General features: G+C 33.8%; 1 protein-coding gene across 3 annotated transcripts in view; it reads left to right on the plus strand.

Annotated features, from left to right (window-relative positions):
- EPG5 (ectopic P-granules 5 autophagy tethering factor) overlaps positions 1 to 16,562 on the plus strand; it is a 140,212-nt gene that overhangs the window by 55,961 nt on the left and 67,689 nt on the right. For 2 of the 3 annotated variants that reach the window (XM_074201647.1, XM_074201648.1), the window contains exons 21-25: positions 720 to 842; positions 1,718 to 1,884; positions 7,969 to 8,190; positions 11,770 to 11,893; positions 14,505 to 14,649. In XM_074201647.1, coding sequence (XP_074057748.1) covers positions 720 to 842; positions 1,718 to 1,884; positions 7,969 to 8,190; positions 11,770 to 11,893; positions 14,505 to 14,649 — 781 coding nt within the window. The remainder of the gene's footprint in view (positions 1 to 719; positions 843 to 1,717; positions 1,885 to 7,968; positions 8,191 to 11,769; positions 11,894 to 14,504; positions 14,650 to 16,562) is intronic. The other variant, XM_074201649.1, reaches the window with a different exon arrangement.

Genomic DNA, 16,562 nt, shown 5'->3' on the forward strand with positions numbered 1-16,562 from the left:
GCTAACATAATTTGTTGTTTTAATTGCAAACTGAGCTTATTGTGTGTCCTAGAGAGTCAAGAGAGGGGCCAGTTCAGTATTCACTAGATTTAGTAATTGTAGCTGCAACCATTCTAGATAAGCAGATCTGTCATTTCTTCAGGGACTAGTGGTTCCCAAGGGGAAAGAATGGGATTTTTGTCATTGTTTCGCTCCTCCCTCTTGTTCAGGAGGAATTTTGTCCTTTTTGAACTTTTACTGTATCTTTCCTCCTCCCATGTTGTCCCCCTTTAAGTGGAGATTTTTGTTTCTTCCTTCCTTTGTTGTACTATTATAAATATACAAATTTTTGTATGGATTGTGAACTCTTTGGATTCTACATGCATGCTCATTTCTCTTGTAATAACCTCAATTTTCATGTAAGACTTATGAGGCTGTGATTGTCCATTGTTCTCCAGAAATCACATCTCTTGTTTTTAATTTGATTTTTTCACTTTTTATTTATATCTTATTTTCTGACTCAAGCTTACTGAATTTAAAGATTCAAAAAAAAATGTTGTTGTAGTTCTTTTATACCATAAATCTTCAATCAGTAATTTTTGATTAAGTGGAAAAAAATAAAGAATTTTAAAAAATTAGCATAAATTAATGGAATACTTTTGATTTATTTACTAACAACCATATTCACTCTTTAGAAAAAGCTGCTCTCATTTCATTGCCTCTATTTGCTATGATTTCAGGTTTGGTTTGCATGGATTGTACTGAATATGGAGTCTATCTTTGAAGAAGATTCTCAACTTCGTAGAGTTGTTGAAGGGGAACTGGTCATTAATTCTACTTTCACTCCTGAGCAAGCTCTTAAGGTGCAAAAAGCAATCATTTCATGTGTTTGAAATAGAGATTGACTGAACTTTTTTGGGATAGATACTTCTTTAATTTTTGTACTTTTTAAGGAGCATAAGTGTTTGGAGAGCATAACAAAAGCATGGTTTATTTAAGAGCTATAGATGTCACTTATGCCAGGTCTTTAAAAATGAAAACCATATTTTAAATATTTTGAGACAGCACTGATTACGTGCTTGGAATGTCATGATTAAGATAGGTTAGCAAGTATGGCTCATAGTTTTGCAACTGAAGGGGAGAAAGGTTTTTTCATTTTAAAATTTTTAAATAAAGTTTTATTGTATTTAAAATTGCAAAAATTCATTCATGGTTTGTGTATTTACAGAAATAGGCTATGTAAAAAAATGGGAGTGGGCCAGATTTGACTCTTATTGTAGTGCCAGTTTTTGAATGTTAAAAATCTTCAACTGGTAGTCCTTACTTTTGCTGTAGGGTACCAAGATTTTTAAGAAACTTCTAACTTTTAGAAGTCTCTTCAGAACTTCTATATTTCCAAAGTTTGAGGATGATTTGACACTGAAACTTAGATTTCCAAATTGTTCCACTTCTTTTTAGTGGAAATATCTCCTTATTATCTGTTTTTAAAAATACTATCAAATCCTAGATTTGGAGCAAGTATGCATTCTAGCAGTAGTGGAGGTTTACAAGTGTTTTAATATAAAAGTATCTTGTTGTTTGTCAAAGTAAACAGAAAATGATATACTTAGCTAGTCTATTGATATTTTGTAGGACTTTACTATTGTGTCTTAAGTTTCTTAGAACTTTATGGTAGTGGTGGATTGAATTAAATTTATAAATTGTTGAAAATAAACTTTTTTTTTTTTCTCTTCTGTAGAAAGCGCAGGCACAGTTGAAGCTTCCTATTGTGCCATCACTTCAGAGACTGCTGATTTATCGTTGGGCTCATCAGGCTTTGGTTACACCTTCTGATCATCCTCTCTTGCCACTTATTTGGCAGAAATTCTTTCTCCTTTATCTTCATCGACCAGGACCTCAGTATGGGTAAGGTACTTGTTGCTTGGAATAAATTTCTGTGCATATTTTCCCCACATTGTATTCTTCTAAGTGAGTTAGAATTTATTTATTTAATGATTACTTTTCTTCTTAATTATAGTTTTTCCTCTATTAAATAGTTCTTATCTGTACTGTTTTTTTTTTTTTTTTGGAAAGAAAATAAAAATTTATTAAAAGAAGTCACAACACATAAGAAAATGGTAGGTAAAGAGAGACAGAGACAATAGAGCAGTCAAGCAGAGCTGACTGGACCAGGGAGTCAAGAGAAGACTGGTGTTGAGTGGAGATCCAACCCAGATTTTTATGGTCTTGTCCCTTATCCAGGGGGCAAAAGGTGGATTCCCTTTCCCTTACTGTATCTGGAATTAGGTAGAGGTTGAAGCCTAAGGAGATCAGGATACAAATTTTATATTAAACAATGAATCAATGGTAGTGTATTTACATCTCAAGAATGGGGATCTCCACCCAATTTGACAAAATTTAACAGCCTTTAAGATTACAAGTTTTGTTTCTGTTACAATCAAAATTCTCTATCTTTTCCTACTTCATTCTTCCCCTCAAAATTATTCAGGACCCAAATTCTTCTGGGCCTTTCAGAGTCCATTTGGAGATGAATGCATTACAATGAGGATTTCATTGAGGCAGGGCCTAGGGAATGATAGGCTGGCAAAACTGGCCTGCATCCTGCAAAGGCTGGTCTTGGAGATATACAGCTAGAGAAACAAAACTCAAGGAAAAAAAAATTGAGCAAGCAAAAACCAGAGATACTGTAACAGGGAAGCCTATTTAATAGAGGTCTGATATTTTGGAAAAACTAGAAGGGTCTCTAAAGAGCAAAAATTATGCTTTATGATCCTAAGCCATTATCACAATACCTTTTATAAGAACAAGGGTCCAAATATAATACAGATTTGTTGATGGATGCCACCTAAGTTGTAAACAAAACCTCAAAAATAATATAAACAAATGTACTGAAAAAGCATTTTAAAACTTCATGTGTCCAAAAAGTAATTTGCCACAAAATTTTCTATTTTGCTTTGGCCATGTTTGGAATGAACAAAAATTCCAGTTGAAGAATGGATCTCTCTTTTAAAGCAGTTAAAAATATACCAATAGGCATTATCCTGATAAAAACAAGTCATATTGATGATTCTTTTCCTTAAGGGAACTTGTTGTGATAAAAAGTCATATCCTGTGTTAAAAGGCCAAGACAAAAATACTTGCCAATTATTTAAAATTTGGAAGATAGAGATCCAATGACTCATTTTCATATCCAGTTATAATGCACCTGGAAAGGTGTCACATTTGTGTTTAAGGGGAGCACTGCTCAGCAAGTAGGATCCAGGCAAATCACTAGGAGCTTTTTAGTCACAGCATAGATCAGCAACCAAAGTCATGTTATCTGGGCTCAGTAAAACCAGTGTTAGAGAATGTCAGCTATGAGGCCCCTAACCACAGTGAAGCGCGCGCGCGTGTGTGTGTGTGTGTGTGTGTGTGTGTGTGTGTGTGTGTGTGTATTAAATTTTATTTAAGGCAGTGGGGTTAAGTGACTTGCCCAAGGTCACACAGCTAGGCAGTTATTAAGTGTCTGAAACCAGATTTGAACTCCAGTCCTCCTGACTCCAGGGCCGGTGTTTTATCCAGTGTGCCACCTAGTTGCCCCCTCATTTTGGGGGGTAAGATTTTGAGTTTCACATTTTTCCCTCTTCCATCTTTTTCTCTTTCCTTTCCCTTAATAGCAAATAATCAGATATTGTTCATATATCAGATGTATAACTATGTTTAACATATTTACATATTAGTCATACTGTAGCATCCTTATTCTTAGAAGAGAAGTTAAGTGAGTTGCAAGAAGACATAGAAAGCAAAACTATGTTAGTGGGGGGACTTCAACCTCCCCCTCTTAAAATTAGTTAAATTTAACCATAAAATAAACAGGATAGAAGTTAAGAAGGTAAATACAATTTTTAGAAAAGCTTAATATGATAGACCTTTGGAAAAAATTGAATGGGAATAGAAAAAAATATACCTTTTTCTCAGCAGTATATAGCACCTACACAAAAACTGAACATGTATTAGGACATAACAGAAAGGCAGAAACATTAAATATATCCTTTTCAGATCATGATGCATAAAAATTAAAAAAGATAAAGGTCCATGGAAAAATAGATTAAAAATTAATTGAAGGGGCGGCTAGGTGGCGCAGTGGATAAAGCACCGGCCCTGGAGTCAGGAGTACCTGGGTTCAAATGCAGTCTCAAAACACTTAATAATTACCTAGCTGTGTGGCCTTGGGCAAGCCACTTAACCCCATTTGCCTTGCAAAAACCTAAAAAAAAAAATTTAATTGAAACTGAATAATCTAATCCTGAAGAATGAATTGTTCAAACAGCAAATTACAGAAACAGTCAAGAGCTCATCAAAAAAAATGCCCAAAATGAGGTAGCATACAAAAACTTATGGAATGCAACCAAGCTAGTACTTAGGGGAAATTTTAAATCTCTAAATGCTTACATGAATAAAATAGAGAAAGAGCACATCAATGACTAGGACATGTAATTTAAAAAACTGGAAAAAGAACAAATTAAAAATCCCCAATTAAAACCTAATTATTATTTCTGAAACTCAAAGGAGAGATTAATAAAACTGAATGTAAGAAAACTATTGAACTAATAAATAAAGCTTAAAGGTGGTTCTATGAAAAAGCCATTCAAATAGATAAACTTTGGTTAATTTGACTTGAAAAAAAATCAAATTATCAGTATCAAAACTGAAAAGAGTGAGTTTACCACCAGTGAAGAAGAAATTAAAGAAAAGATTAGGAGCTCTTTTGCCCATCGTATGCCAGTAAATCTGGCAATCTAAGTGAGATGAATATGTGTGAAAATATAAATCGCCCAAATTAACAGAAGAGAAAGTAAAATATTTAACCCCATTTTATTTTTTTATTTATTAATATGTTTTTTAGCTTTTGCAAGGCAATGGAGTTAAGTGACTTGCCCAAGACCACACAACTAAAGAACAAAGTGTCTTAGGCTGGACTTGAACTCAGGTCCTTCTGTTTCTAGGGCCAGTGCTTTATCCACTGAGCCACTTAGCTGCCCCTAATTAACCTCATTTTAGAAAAAGAAATTGAACAAGTCATCAGTGAACTCCCTAGGGGTCAGCTGGATTTATAAGTAAATTCCACCAAATATTTAAAGAACAATTAATTTCAATACTACATAAACTCTTTGGAAAGATAGGTGAAGGAGTCCTTCCAAATTCCTTTTATGACAGAAATATGATATTGGTAACAAACCAGGAAGATAACCAAAACAAGGAAAGAAAATTATAGACCAACTTTCCTAATGAATGTTGATGTTAAAAACTTTAAATAAAACTCTAGCAAAGAAATTACAGCAACTTATCACCAGGAGAATACACTATGACTAAGTGGGATTTATGTCAGCTGTGTAGGACTGATTCAATGTTAGAAAAACTATTAGCAAAATTGACCATATCAATAGGAAAACCAGCCAAACAATGTGATTATCTCAATAAATGCTGAAAAAAACTTTTGATAAAATGCAACACCCATTTCTATTAAAAATACTAGAGAGCAGAGGAATAAATAGAAGTTTCCTTAAATTAGTAGTATATATCTGTAATGGGGATAAGCTAGAAGCTTTCCCAGTAAGATTAGGGGTGAACCAAGGATGTCCTTTGTCACAACTGTTATTAGAAAATTTTAGTTTTTAGCAATAAGAGAAGAAAAAGGAATCAGAATAGACAGTGAGGAGGCAAAACTATCATTTTTTTTCTTTTTCCTTTTTCGGTTTTTGCAAGGCAAATGGGGTTAAGTGGCTTGCCCAAGGCCACACAGCTAGGTAATTATTAAGTGTCTGAGACCGGATTTGAACCCAGGTACTCCTGACTCCAAGGCCGGTGCTTTATCCACTATGCCATCTAGCCACCCCAAAACTATCACTTTTTGCAGATGATATGATATACTTAGAGAATCCTAGAGAATCAGTTAAAAAACTTTAATCTCTATCTTTAACAATGTTGCAGGATATAAAATAAACCCACATGAATCATTCACATTTCTATATTTTATTAATAAAGCTCAGCAGCAAGAGACAGAAAGAGAATTCCATTTAAAAATGTAACTGTAGACTATCTAAAATATTTGGGAGTTTAATTGTCAAGACAAACTCAGAAACTATATGAACATAATTATAGAACACTTTCATACAAATAAAGTTAGATCTAACCAATTAGAAAAATATCATTTGTTTTTGAGTAGACCAAGCCTAATATAACAGAAAATGATCACTGTAACTAAATTAATCTATTTGTTCAATACTATAGCAATCAAACTGCTAAAAATTATTTTGTAGAGCTAGAAAAATAGTAACAATTAATTTGGAAGAACAAAAGGTCAAGAATATCAAAGGGATTAAAAAAAATAGAAAGGAAGGTGGCCTAACTGTACCAGATCTGAAACTATATTATAAAGTGCAATCTTTTTTTTGTTTTGTTTTTGCAAGGCAGTGGGGTTAAGTGACTTGCCCAAGGTCACACAGCAAACTGATTATTAAGTGACTGAGACCAGATTTGAACTCAGGTCCTCCTGACTCCAGGGCTGGTGTTCTGTCCACTACACCACCTAGCTTCCCCCAAAGCAACAGTCTTTAAAACTATTTGATATTGGCCAAGAAATAGAGTAGTAGATCAGTGGAATAGATTAGTTACACACAAAACATACTAGTAGATGTCTGTAGTAATTTACTGTTTGATAAACCGAAAGTGTCCAGCTTCTGGAATAAGAACTCACTATTTTTCAAAAACTGTTGGGGAAACTAAAATAGTATGGCAGAAACAAGGCATAGAACAGCATCTCACATTCTATATCAAATGTGTACATGATGCAGTCATAAAGTGTGAAACCAAATGCATATTAGGAAAGCAAAGAATAGCTTACTTGTCATTTCTGTGGAGAAGTGAATAATTTATGACCTGACAAGATAGAGAACATTTTGAAATGCAAAATTGGTAATTTTGATTACATTAATTTTGATTTATGTTAAATTAAAAAGGTATTGCACAAAACCAGTGCAATCAAGGTGAGAAGTAAAGCAGAACGAAATTTTACAGCAGAGGATTCATTTCCAAAATATTGTAGGCAATTGAGTCAAATTTATGAAAATCCAAATCATTCCCCAGTTGATAAATGATCAAATATGAAATATTATTTATTCCTACACCTATGCTTATTTCAGTTTCAGTATTTTGACTTGCTATTTTTATCAAGACTATTGAAAAAGCAATCTTTTTTCCAAAATTATGATCTTATTTTAGCCCAAGTAATACTTTATAGTCTATAATTAAGAGATTTTTGTAATTTAAACAGAAATAATAAGAATGAGCTTTCCCACCATATTCTTACCACCGCATTCAATGCTCTTGAATCCCTAGAAATTAAAAAATAAATATCCAGATATTTTACGGACTTTTTAATCTCTGGTTTGAACAGTGCCAATGGGAATAAACCATGTTCTTTTTGTGAGTGGACAATGGAGACTTTGCTTTAAGGAATTAGAATTTTTTTAATAGTTTCTAATAAAATTTTCAGTTTCTGATAAGAAATTTTTAGTTTTTAGTAAGAAGTGTCAATTTATTGACTAGGATAGCATTTGTAATTTTAAAGATCTCAAATCACAAACATATCCTTACTACAGAGAACATATAACTATTTTGGATTTTATTGACCCTACCACTCGAGGATTTGGTATAAAGATGAAGATAATACTTTGAATTGGTGTAGCATTTATATTTTTTAAAAAGTATTTTTAAAAAGTTTCATCTTATTTCTTCCTTATGACAACCAAGTTGGATATTTAGGACTCATTTTTTGTATAGCCATGATTGCTAAAATACTTCTTAAATCTATAGATAATTGTAGGGCATGTCAGTTTTCTGAATGCACCTTAATCTTTGATAGCTCTAATGAGTGCACACCCTTTGATTTTGAGTAAAAGGAATGATTTGTTAAGTAGCTTATAGAACCCTATTTAATTTCTTTTCAAGATTTCCTGTAGATGGTTGTATAGGAAGACGATTTTTTCAAAGTCCAGCCCACATTAATCTATTAAAAGAAATGAAGAAACGACTGGTTGAAGTAGCTGACTTCCATCATGCTGCCAGTAAAGCTCTCCGAGTTCCAGCAGATGGCGGTGAAGGGCCAGCTGAAAACAGTGCCTGCCCCTCAGGCTATCTGACTTCCCCAGAGCTGCATACAGAACTCGTGAGGTAAAGCCCATTCAACAGTACAAGCCAATGTTTTTTTGTTTTTTTTTTTAATATCAAGGATGCCATAGCATCCATTGTATATTGTGGGGCGTCTTTATTTTATTGCTGTTAGGTTGACTGTGGAAAGTAGCAGCAGTCAGGTATTTGTTGAGGTCTGGCAGAAGATCATGCCACCTTGATCATGTACTGGGAGACTGTGAATTGAATTTAAATCAGTTCATTTGGACCGACCTATATGAATGCTTGATCATTTTTGTATCTTAGCCTTATTATAGCATTTGTTGTCACTTGGTTACTTTACTTCTGGAATTTCAACTTCAAAAAAATTTATTCACATTTAAAAAATTGAACCTGTACCTTAAGTATTGGATGGCAGTCATGTGCAGCAACCATGATATAAACTTTAAATGTATTTAAAAAGTTAGCATGGTCTTTTGCCCTTTTTAAAAAGAAAATACTTTGCTATTAAAGTGGTTAAACATTAAGCTTTTAGGTCTTTTGGAATAATAATGTTTTGCCCTTTACTTTTTTTTTTTTTTTTTTTTTTTTAGGATTTTTGCAAGGCAAATGGGGTTATTCCACACAGCTAGGTAATTATTAAGTATCTGAGGTCAGATTGGAATTCAGGTACTCCTGACTCCAGGGCTGGTGCTTTATCCACTGTGCCACCTAGCCATGCCCTTGTCCTTTACTTTTGAAGAAGACCATGACATCAGGGAGGTAATGTCATAAGCACATGAATTAGATTTGAGTGAGGGGGTGCTGTGCTAGGTCACCAGCCTCACTTTCTTCTCCTGTGCCATTTGGGTCCAGTGACCAGATATGAATCAGGACAACTGAAGATGGCCCTGGATGTGAGGCAATCAGGATTAAGTGACTTGCCCAGGGTAACACAGCTAGTAAGAGTCAAGTGCCTGAGATCAGATTTGAACTACCATTCTCCTGACTCCAAGGTCAGGGCTCTCTATTCATTGTGCCACCTAGTAGAGGAAACCTTGAGATTTATAAAAATCATATGTATCTCACTAATCAATAATTTTTTCTTTGTAATTTTTAAGGTTACCCAAATCTTATATACATTATACATTGATTAGAATGTTCTCTTTAACCCAACATAAATTTCATCTTTAAGTCTCAATTTTCCCAACACTTGTACATAGCTCTAGGACTTTAGGCTAGCTTTGACCTTAAACTCTGTAGCTTTACTCTTATCTAACCATAGATAACTTTTCAAGTTTCAGCAATTGATAACCTTTTTGCTGCAGGTTCCCTAAGCTCATTAAAAATGAAGACTTTAGTGTTTTTCTTAAACTTCATATTTTTTAAAAAATGCATATTGTGCATATTCTGCTCCTTTCCTTGTATCTTCATTTCTCATACCAACCCCTCTGCCATTCTTTCAGGATGTCATTCTCTCAGGATCTCTTAGGATGTCACTTCATTCTTTGTTGAGAAAAAAGATGCCCTTTTCATGAATTTCCTCTGCTTCTGCAAATCTCACAAGGCTTTGACATTATTCCTTATTCTTTACTTCTTTATCTTAATCTCTGATAATGAAGTAGCACAACTCTTGCCAAGGCCAACCTCTTTAAATACATCCTTGATCTCATCCCTTTCTGTCTCTTTTATCTGATTGTCCCCACAGTCATTCCCCTACTTTCTTTAATCTTCACTCTCCTGCTATTTCTGATTTTTTTTTCTGTCTACAGACACACTTAAGTTTTGCCTGTGCTTAAAAAACTCTCACCTGATCCTCCCATCCTTTCAAGCATGTCTTTGAGCTCAGGAATTAAGGCATGCAGTGGGATTGATGCATGTCTGTGGTAGTCAGGTCTAAATATGGTGGCGCCTGGTGGTGGAGGGGCTATCAAGTTGCCCAAGGAGGGAGTTGTTAATGGTTCCATCTAAAGTTCCCTGTGCTGATCACTAGGGAATAGAGGCTATGAGTAGCTAGTATTGCGCTTTCAGTTAGATACAGTTGGTAAGAAAAAAGAAGCAACTCTATTCCTGCTGCTTCTGCTACTTCTTTTTCTACTTCTAAATTCTTTACAATCTGCCTTTCAGCTGTTTTCTACAATTTCCAGTGATCTCTAAGTTATGAAATCTGATATTTGCTTTTCATCACTTCTCTTTATGTTTTCCTTTTTATTATAAGGAACTTGACAGACACATATTTAATATCTTTCACAATTTGGTACCAATTTATTTTTTTCAGCCCTATTATGCATTCCTCTTCTTAATGTATTCTGTGATCCATTCAGACTGGCCTTGTTCTTTACACATAACACTCCATCTCCCCTTTCTGTACCTTTTTACTAGCTGTTTTATATGGCTATTATGCATTCCTTCTACATCTCTATTTCTTAGAATCCCCAACATCTTTTAAAACTATCAACACTTTCTACATGAATCCTTTTCTGTTTCCTTTAGCTGTTAATTTCTTCCTGAAAAAAATTAGCTTGTATATAGATATTATATTAACTCACATATGTATACAAATGATCTTTCCTGCCTGTGGAATGTACAAAGGCAGGGACTGATGTATTTTTTTCTTTGTATCCCTTAAGTAGGGGATTAATAAATGATTATTAATTGATTACAATTCCTTCTATTTCTTTATGTCAGAAGCTAGAAGTGCTGTGTGGTAATATTGGGTGTGGAAGCCCTATGTTCCTGTCATAATCAGAAGGAAGTAATTTTAAACTTTAATTTTTATAGAAAAGAATAACACCATTCCCTCCATTTTCTTTTAAATACAGGAGCTTATTTAGCTAATTTATATATCATAAACTACTTCTCTAACAATGTATTCTTACTAACAATTTTTTTTTTTGGCAAGGCAATAGGGTTAATGATTTGCCCAAGGTCACACAGCTAGGTAATTAATGTCTGAGGCTGAATTTGGACTTGGGTCCTCCTGACTCCAGGGCCAGTGCTTTATTCACTGTGCCATCTAGCTGCCCCTAACAATGATTTTCTAATGAAGTCTTCTTCAAATTAAGTAATTTATATCTTTTCATAAAATACCACTTAAAACTTTTAAAACAGTAAATTAAAATTTTTTTGTCATACCCACTTAGGAAAAAAAGAATTCACACATTTATACTTAAGTTGCAATTATAATTCTTTTTTAGCTAGCTTTTTTTGGGAGGGAAGGACTGATAAGATATAATAGAAAAATTTACCAGATAATCTGTTTTAAATGATTTTCAGCATTTATCCTGGAATAGAGATGAGGTACATATATTTTCATGTTGTATTTTTATTTTTCTAGGTTCACTCAGTGTTACTGATTACCTAAGAAAGAAAAAGTTTGAATTCTCATGCTAAGATTTACTTCATGATGACCTTTATTCTTCATTTTTTGCCTAGCTTTATTTTTAGATGGTTATAGATAGTCCCTATACAGAGAGAGAAATAGGCATAATGAAAATTAAAAAAAAATTAGTGAATTATTATCTCCAGGAGTCAGATTCCTTCCTTTTGTTTTATTTACTAGATAAAATATAGTTTCTGTGTAAAAGGAGTTGTAATGCATTTTGCCCATCCTTTTTCTCTTTTTCTTTTTGAATTTTTTAGGCTCTTCAATGTATTTATACTGTGGCTAGAAGATGAGAACTTTCAGAAAGGAGACACCTATATTCCTTCTCTGCCAAAGCAGTATGATACACACAGACTAGCAAAGATTATGCATAATCAACAGGTGATATTATTACAATATTTTATTTACCTTTTAAGATATATAACAATGATTTGAATTTGTTACCATGGGAATAAATAAATGTATTGATCCAAATATAAATGTTACTTGTTAAGTGTTACCATGGGACTTGAATGGTCTTAGTTTTTGTGGATTTTGCCTGTGATCCACAATATACTTTTTTGCATTTCAGCTAACATTCCAGTAATAGAATGTTTCCCTTTGAAGAACTGATGATTTTAACTGTGATCTCCCTGGAGGATTAGGAACATTTTCTGTATTTCATGAGCTCATGAACCCATTTAAGGCGTTTTTTTGATTAGCCCCCCTTTTCTTATAGTAAGTTTTCACTTAGTAACATAATTTTACATCCAGTGAACTTGAGTAATGTTAATAGTGCTTTATAAGTGGATTTATAAGAGTACAGACTCTGATTTGATGAATGTTATATGGTATAGGTATAGATCTCAATTTAATTTAGTTTAGTAAGTTAAGTCCTATTGTTCTCTCATTTGTTATGCTTCTTTGTAGTTTCTACCAAGCTCAGGTTTTTTTCTCTGATTACTTGAAAAATCTAGTTCCACCTGTCTTTTACACTTGGTCCAAGCTGGACTTTTGTTGAGCTTTTCCATATCAGAAGTAGTGTTTGATCTCATTGGATTTCTTGTCATTCTCCACATACTGGGCTCAATTCTTGGTCTAGTTTTCACCTTACTTTGAGGGCTCTCTTGGTATACAGTTTCTGTAGGATTGAACTGCTTTCCTTGTAACTGAGGGCTCTCTTGGTATACAGTTTCTGTAAGATTGAACTGCTTTCCTTGTAACTGCTCTCTACCTGGGTTTGAATGCTTGGGTCTTGCTATAGTTCTTTTTTTGTTAGGTTTTTGCAAGGTAAATGGGGTTAAGTGGCTTGCCCAAGGCCCCACAGCTAGGTAGTTATTAAGTGTCTGAGACCGGATTTGAACCCAGGTTCTCCTGACTCCAGGGCTGGCCCAGTGCTTTATCCGCTGCGCCACCTAGCCGCGCCCCTTGCTATAGTTCTTGTGCTCCAACTGTTCTAGTAGTGATAATAAATGCCTCTTGCTTTGTCAACACTACTTATTCTTAATAGCTCTATTTATTTGCATATAGGGATATTCTTATTCAATGTAAATATGTTGATAATATGACTTCAAAGAGATATCATCTATAGGTTTAGGAATTTGTTAGTGAGGGGTTAGAACACTAACATAAATAGTGTACTTTTATATTGAATTAAAACTATAGTTGAGGATTATACTTTGCAGTGCCTCTTTAAAGATATAAATCAGATTAGTCTTGAGCAGAGGATGCTTGCTTGTGGCCTGAAAAATTCCTGAGGGTAGCCCAAACTAGACTAAAATGTAATTGGGAAATATTTTAGAATTGAAAATATAAGACTAATGTTAATTTCTAGTTTTCCAAGTCAATGTGTTGCCTACAAGGATCCAGCTATTTGGTCTTGAGTTTAGCATACTTTGTGCATCTTGGGAATGGTTTTAAAGACTTAAAAGATTCTAGGAGAATATTTTTAACTGAGAATTGGAAAAATCCAAAGGATGTAGGAACTTCTTGGATTTCTGATTTTTTGAGTTCACTCCCTTTGTTTTATAGATGAGGAAATTAGACCCAGGGAAGATAGCTAACCTGCTTACAGTCACAATGGAGACCACAAAGGTGGAGATTAAAGCCCATGTAATCAAATTCAAGATCTACTCATTCCACTGTATGATACTGTCTCATTACATTTATTTTCATGGTTCACGTGAACAAATATTGCTATGGCAGACATTTGTTGTTAGTTCCATTTTTTCCTAGGAATTAGGGCCTAGATTGATTTTATTTCTAAAACATCCTGGTACTACCATCTGCAGTGAGTAGAGAATGTTATTACATTTTTCCTTTAAAAAAATAAAATGATTTAGTGTGCTGCAGGAGAGATGTTCTGTTTCTGAAGTTTTTGATAGGTGGAAATTTTAAATATGACCATTTTCAGTGTTAGGAGTTGAGAGTGAGTTTTTTTTTTGTCTTAAAGATTTTATTTATTTTGAGTTTTACACATTTTCCCCTAATCTTATTTCCCTCCCCCCACTCCCCACAGAAAGCAATTTGTCAATCTTTACATTGTTTCCATGGTACACATTGATCCAAATTGAATGTGATGAGAGAGAAATCATATCCTTGAGGAGGAAACATAAAGTATAAGAGATAGCAAGATCAGGCAATAAGATATCAGGTTTTGTTTTTTTTTCCCCTAAATTAAAGGTAATAGTCCTTGGTCTTTATTCAAACTCTACAGTTCTTTATCTGGATACAGATGGTATTCTCCATTGTAGACAGTCCCAAATTGTCCCTGATTGTTGCACTGATGGAATGAGCAAGTCCATCAAGGTTGATCATCGCTCCCATGTTGCTGTTAGGGTGTAGAGTGTTTTTCTGGTTCTGCTCATTTTCGAGTGAGATTTTTTTTTTTTAAGGAGTTTACTTTATTTAAACTGATGGACTTATGTATATTTTAATATGATAGGTTTTTTAATTTATAAAGATATAGTAATTTGTCTTCCAAAGTTAAAGTTGTATTGTGGTTCATTTCCAGGATTTGTGGATAGAATATTTGAACATGGAACGTATCCATCATGAATTTCAAGAAGCTCTCAGTCTTTGGATTCAAGTAAAACTTGAGTCCCATTCTATACCCAGCAGTTTGTCAGCACAGTTGGATTTTACAGATCCTTTGTCAGGTGAGTATCATGAACTTCTTCAAAACCATGGAGGGTTGGAGTTTGCTTAATATCATTCTCCATATAATCACTTTTTTGGAAATCTCATTGACCAGAATGAACCAATTGACATTGAAATCTCATCTGACCAGAAAATACCTGACCTTTATCCTATGGAACCTTATGGAAGATTTTTCATCTCTTTTAAGAATTTAGAAGATGTTCAAGATGTTATTTTGAGAGAATAATTGGTGATGAGAGTAGACAAATGGGAGCTCAATTCTGTTCTCTGATATATTGCGGACAAGTCTTTTTAGCAAAGATTTTGTTTTCTAATCTTTTATTTTACACTGGGCAATATTTTATATTTTCCTTAATAATTTATCTTACTTGATACTCTCAGTGACTCTGTGTAGTTAATAAGATACATTATTATCTCTGTTATTACTTTATTTTTATTTTTTTGCAAGGTAATGGGGGTTAAGTGACTTGCCCAAGGTCACCTAGCTAGGTAGTTATTACGTGTCTGAGATCAGATTTGAACTCAGGTCCTCTTGATTCCAGGGCCAGTGCTCTTATCCACTGTGCCATCTAGCTTCCCTCTGTCTCTGTTATAAAGATGAAGAAACTAGACTTAGTAAGATCAAATAGTTGCAAAAGTCACATAGGTAGCTGGTAGCAGCACTGGTACTATTAAATGAGTCTTCTGCCTTCTTATTTATGACTCTTTCAGGGAATCTTGGTAGTATGAAGCAAGACTCTTGCTCAAAAAGAAGAAGCCAGTGGTACTTAGCAAAGTATAGTTCTAAATGTATTTTAGATCCCAGAATATTATGACTAACATTATAAAACTTGAGGTATTTTTATTAAATGGTTTCTGTTATAGTCTGGATAATTTATTATTTAAGCTCTTGGGTAACTCTCAAGATTCAGTAATTTTTGAATGTTTGTTAAGAAATGGAAAATTTTGTTGTCATTTTGAGGTAACTAGTAATAAAAGATGATTTTTTTCCCCAGTCAATCGTGAAGTATTTATTAAACCTTCATTTTTGTGAGGCATTGTGCTGGGCGTGGGGGAGAAAAGTTCAAAGAATGAAGCAATTTCTGTTCTCAATACACTTATATTCCAAATGGGGAAGGTAGAAAGTATATAGTTCACATGCATAAATACATATAAATACATATATATGCACATATACATTTAGATTTATATATATATATATATATTTATATGCATACATATATGTATATTCTTATAGAAAGTTAATAAATATACAAAGTAATTAAATATAAGGTAGCTAGAAAGAGAGCTCTAGCAGTTCTAGAATACTAGGGAAAGATTTATGCAAAAGATATTGAGCTGCATCTTAAAGGCTGAGAAAGACTGTATAAAGTGGAACACAAAAGGAGAGTGGTCATTGCAAAGGTATAGAGAAAGGAGATAAAGACTTGTTAAGTGAGAAGCAGCCAGTTTGGTAGGACTTAAGTACAGTGTATGTGTGAATAATGTCCAGTGAGGTTAGAAAGGTAAATTGGAAGTTAGGTTGTATAGGGCTTTAAAACCTAAACGGAGGAGATTTTAAAAAATATTTTCATAGGCAAAAGATAACCACTGGAATTTATTGAATTTGGGAATGGTGGGAATGATATTGCCAGAAAATCACTGACAGCAAATGTAGAATGAATCAGAATGGTCAGAGACTTGAGGCAGGATTTACTATTTAGAAGGTTGTTGTAGTAATCTAAGTAAAAGGTGACAAGAGTTTGAACTAAGGTGGTAGTAAGTGAAGAGAAGAGATCAAATGTAAGATATATTTAGGAAGAAAAGACAAAATTTGACAATTGATTAAATACATGGGGTGAAGGAGAATAGAGAATAATGAAATATGAACCTGAGACACTGGAAAGATGGGGATGCCTTAGAAATAAGAAAG

Source organism: Macrotis lagotis, chromosome X, assembly GCF_037893015.1.
Source record: "Macrotis lagotis isolate mMagLag1 chromosome X, bilby.v1.9.chrom.fasta, whole genome shotgun sequence".
Lineage (NCBI taxonomy): Eukaryota > Metazoa > Chordata > Mammalia > Peramelemorphia > Peramelidae > Macrotis > Macrotis lagotis.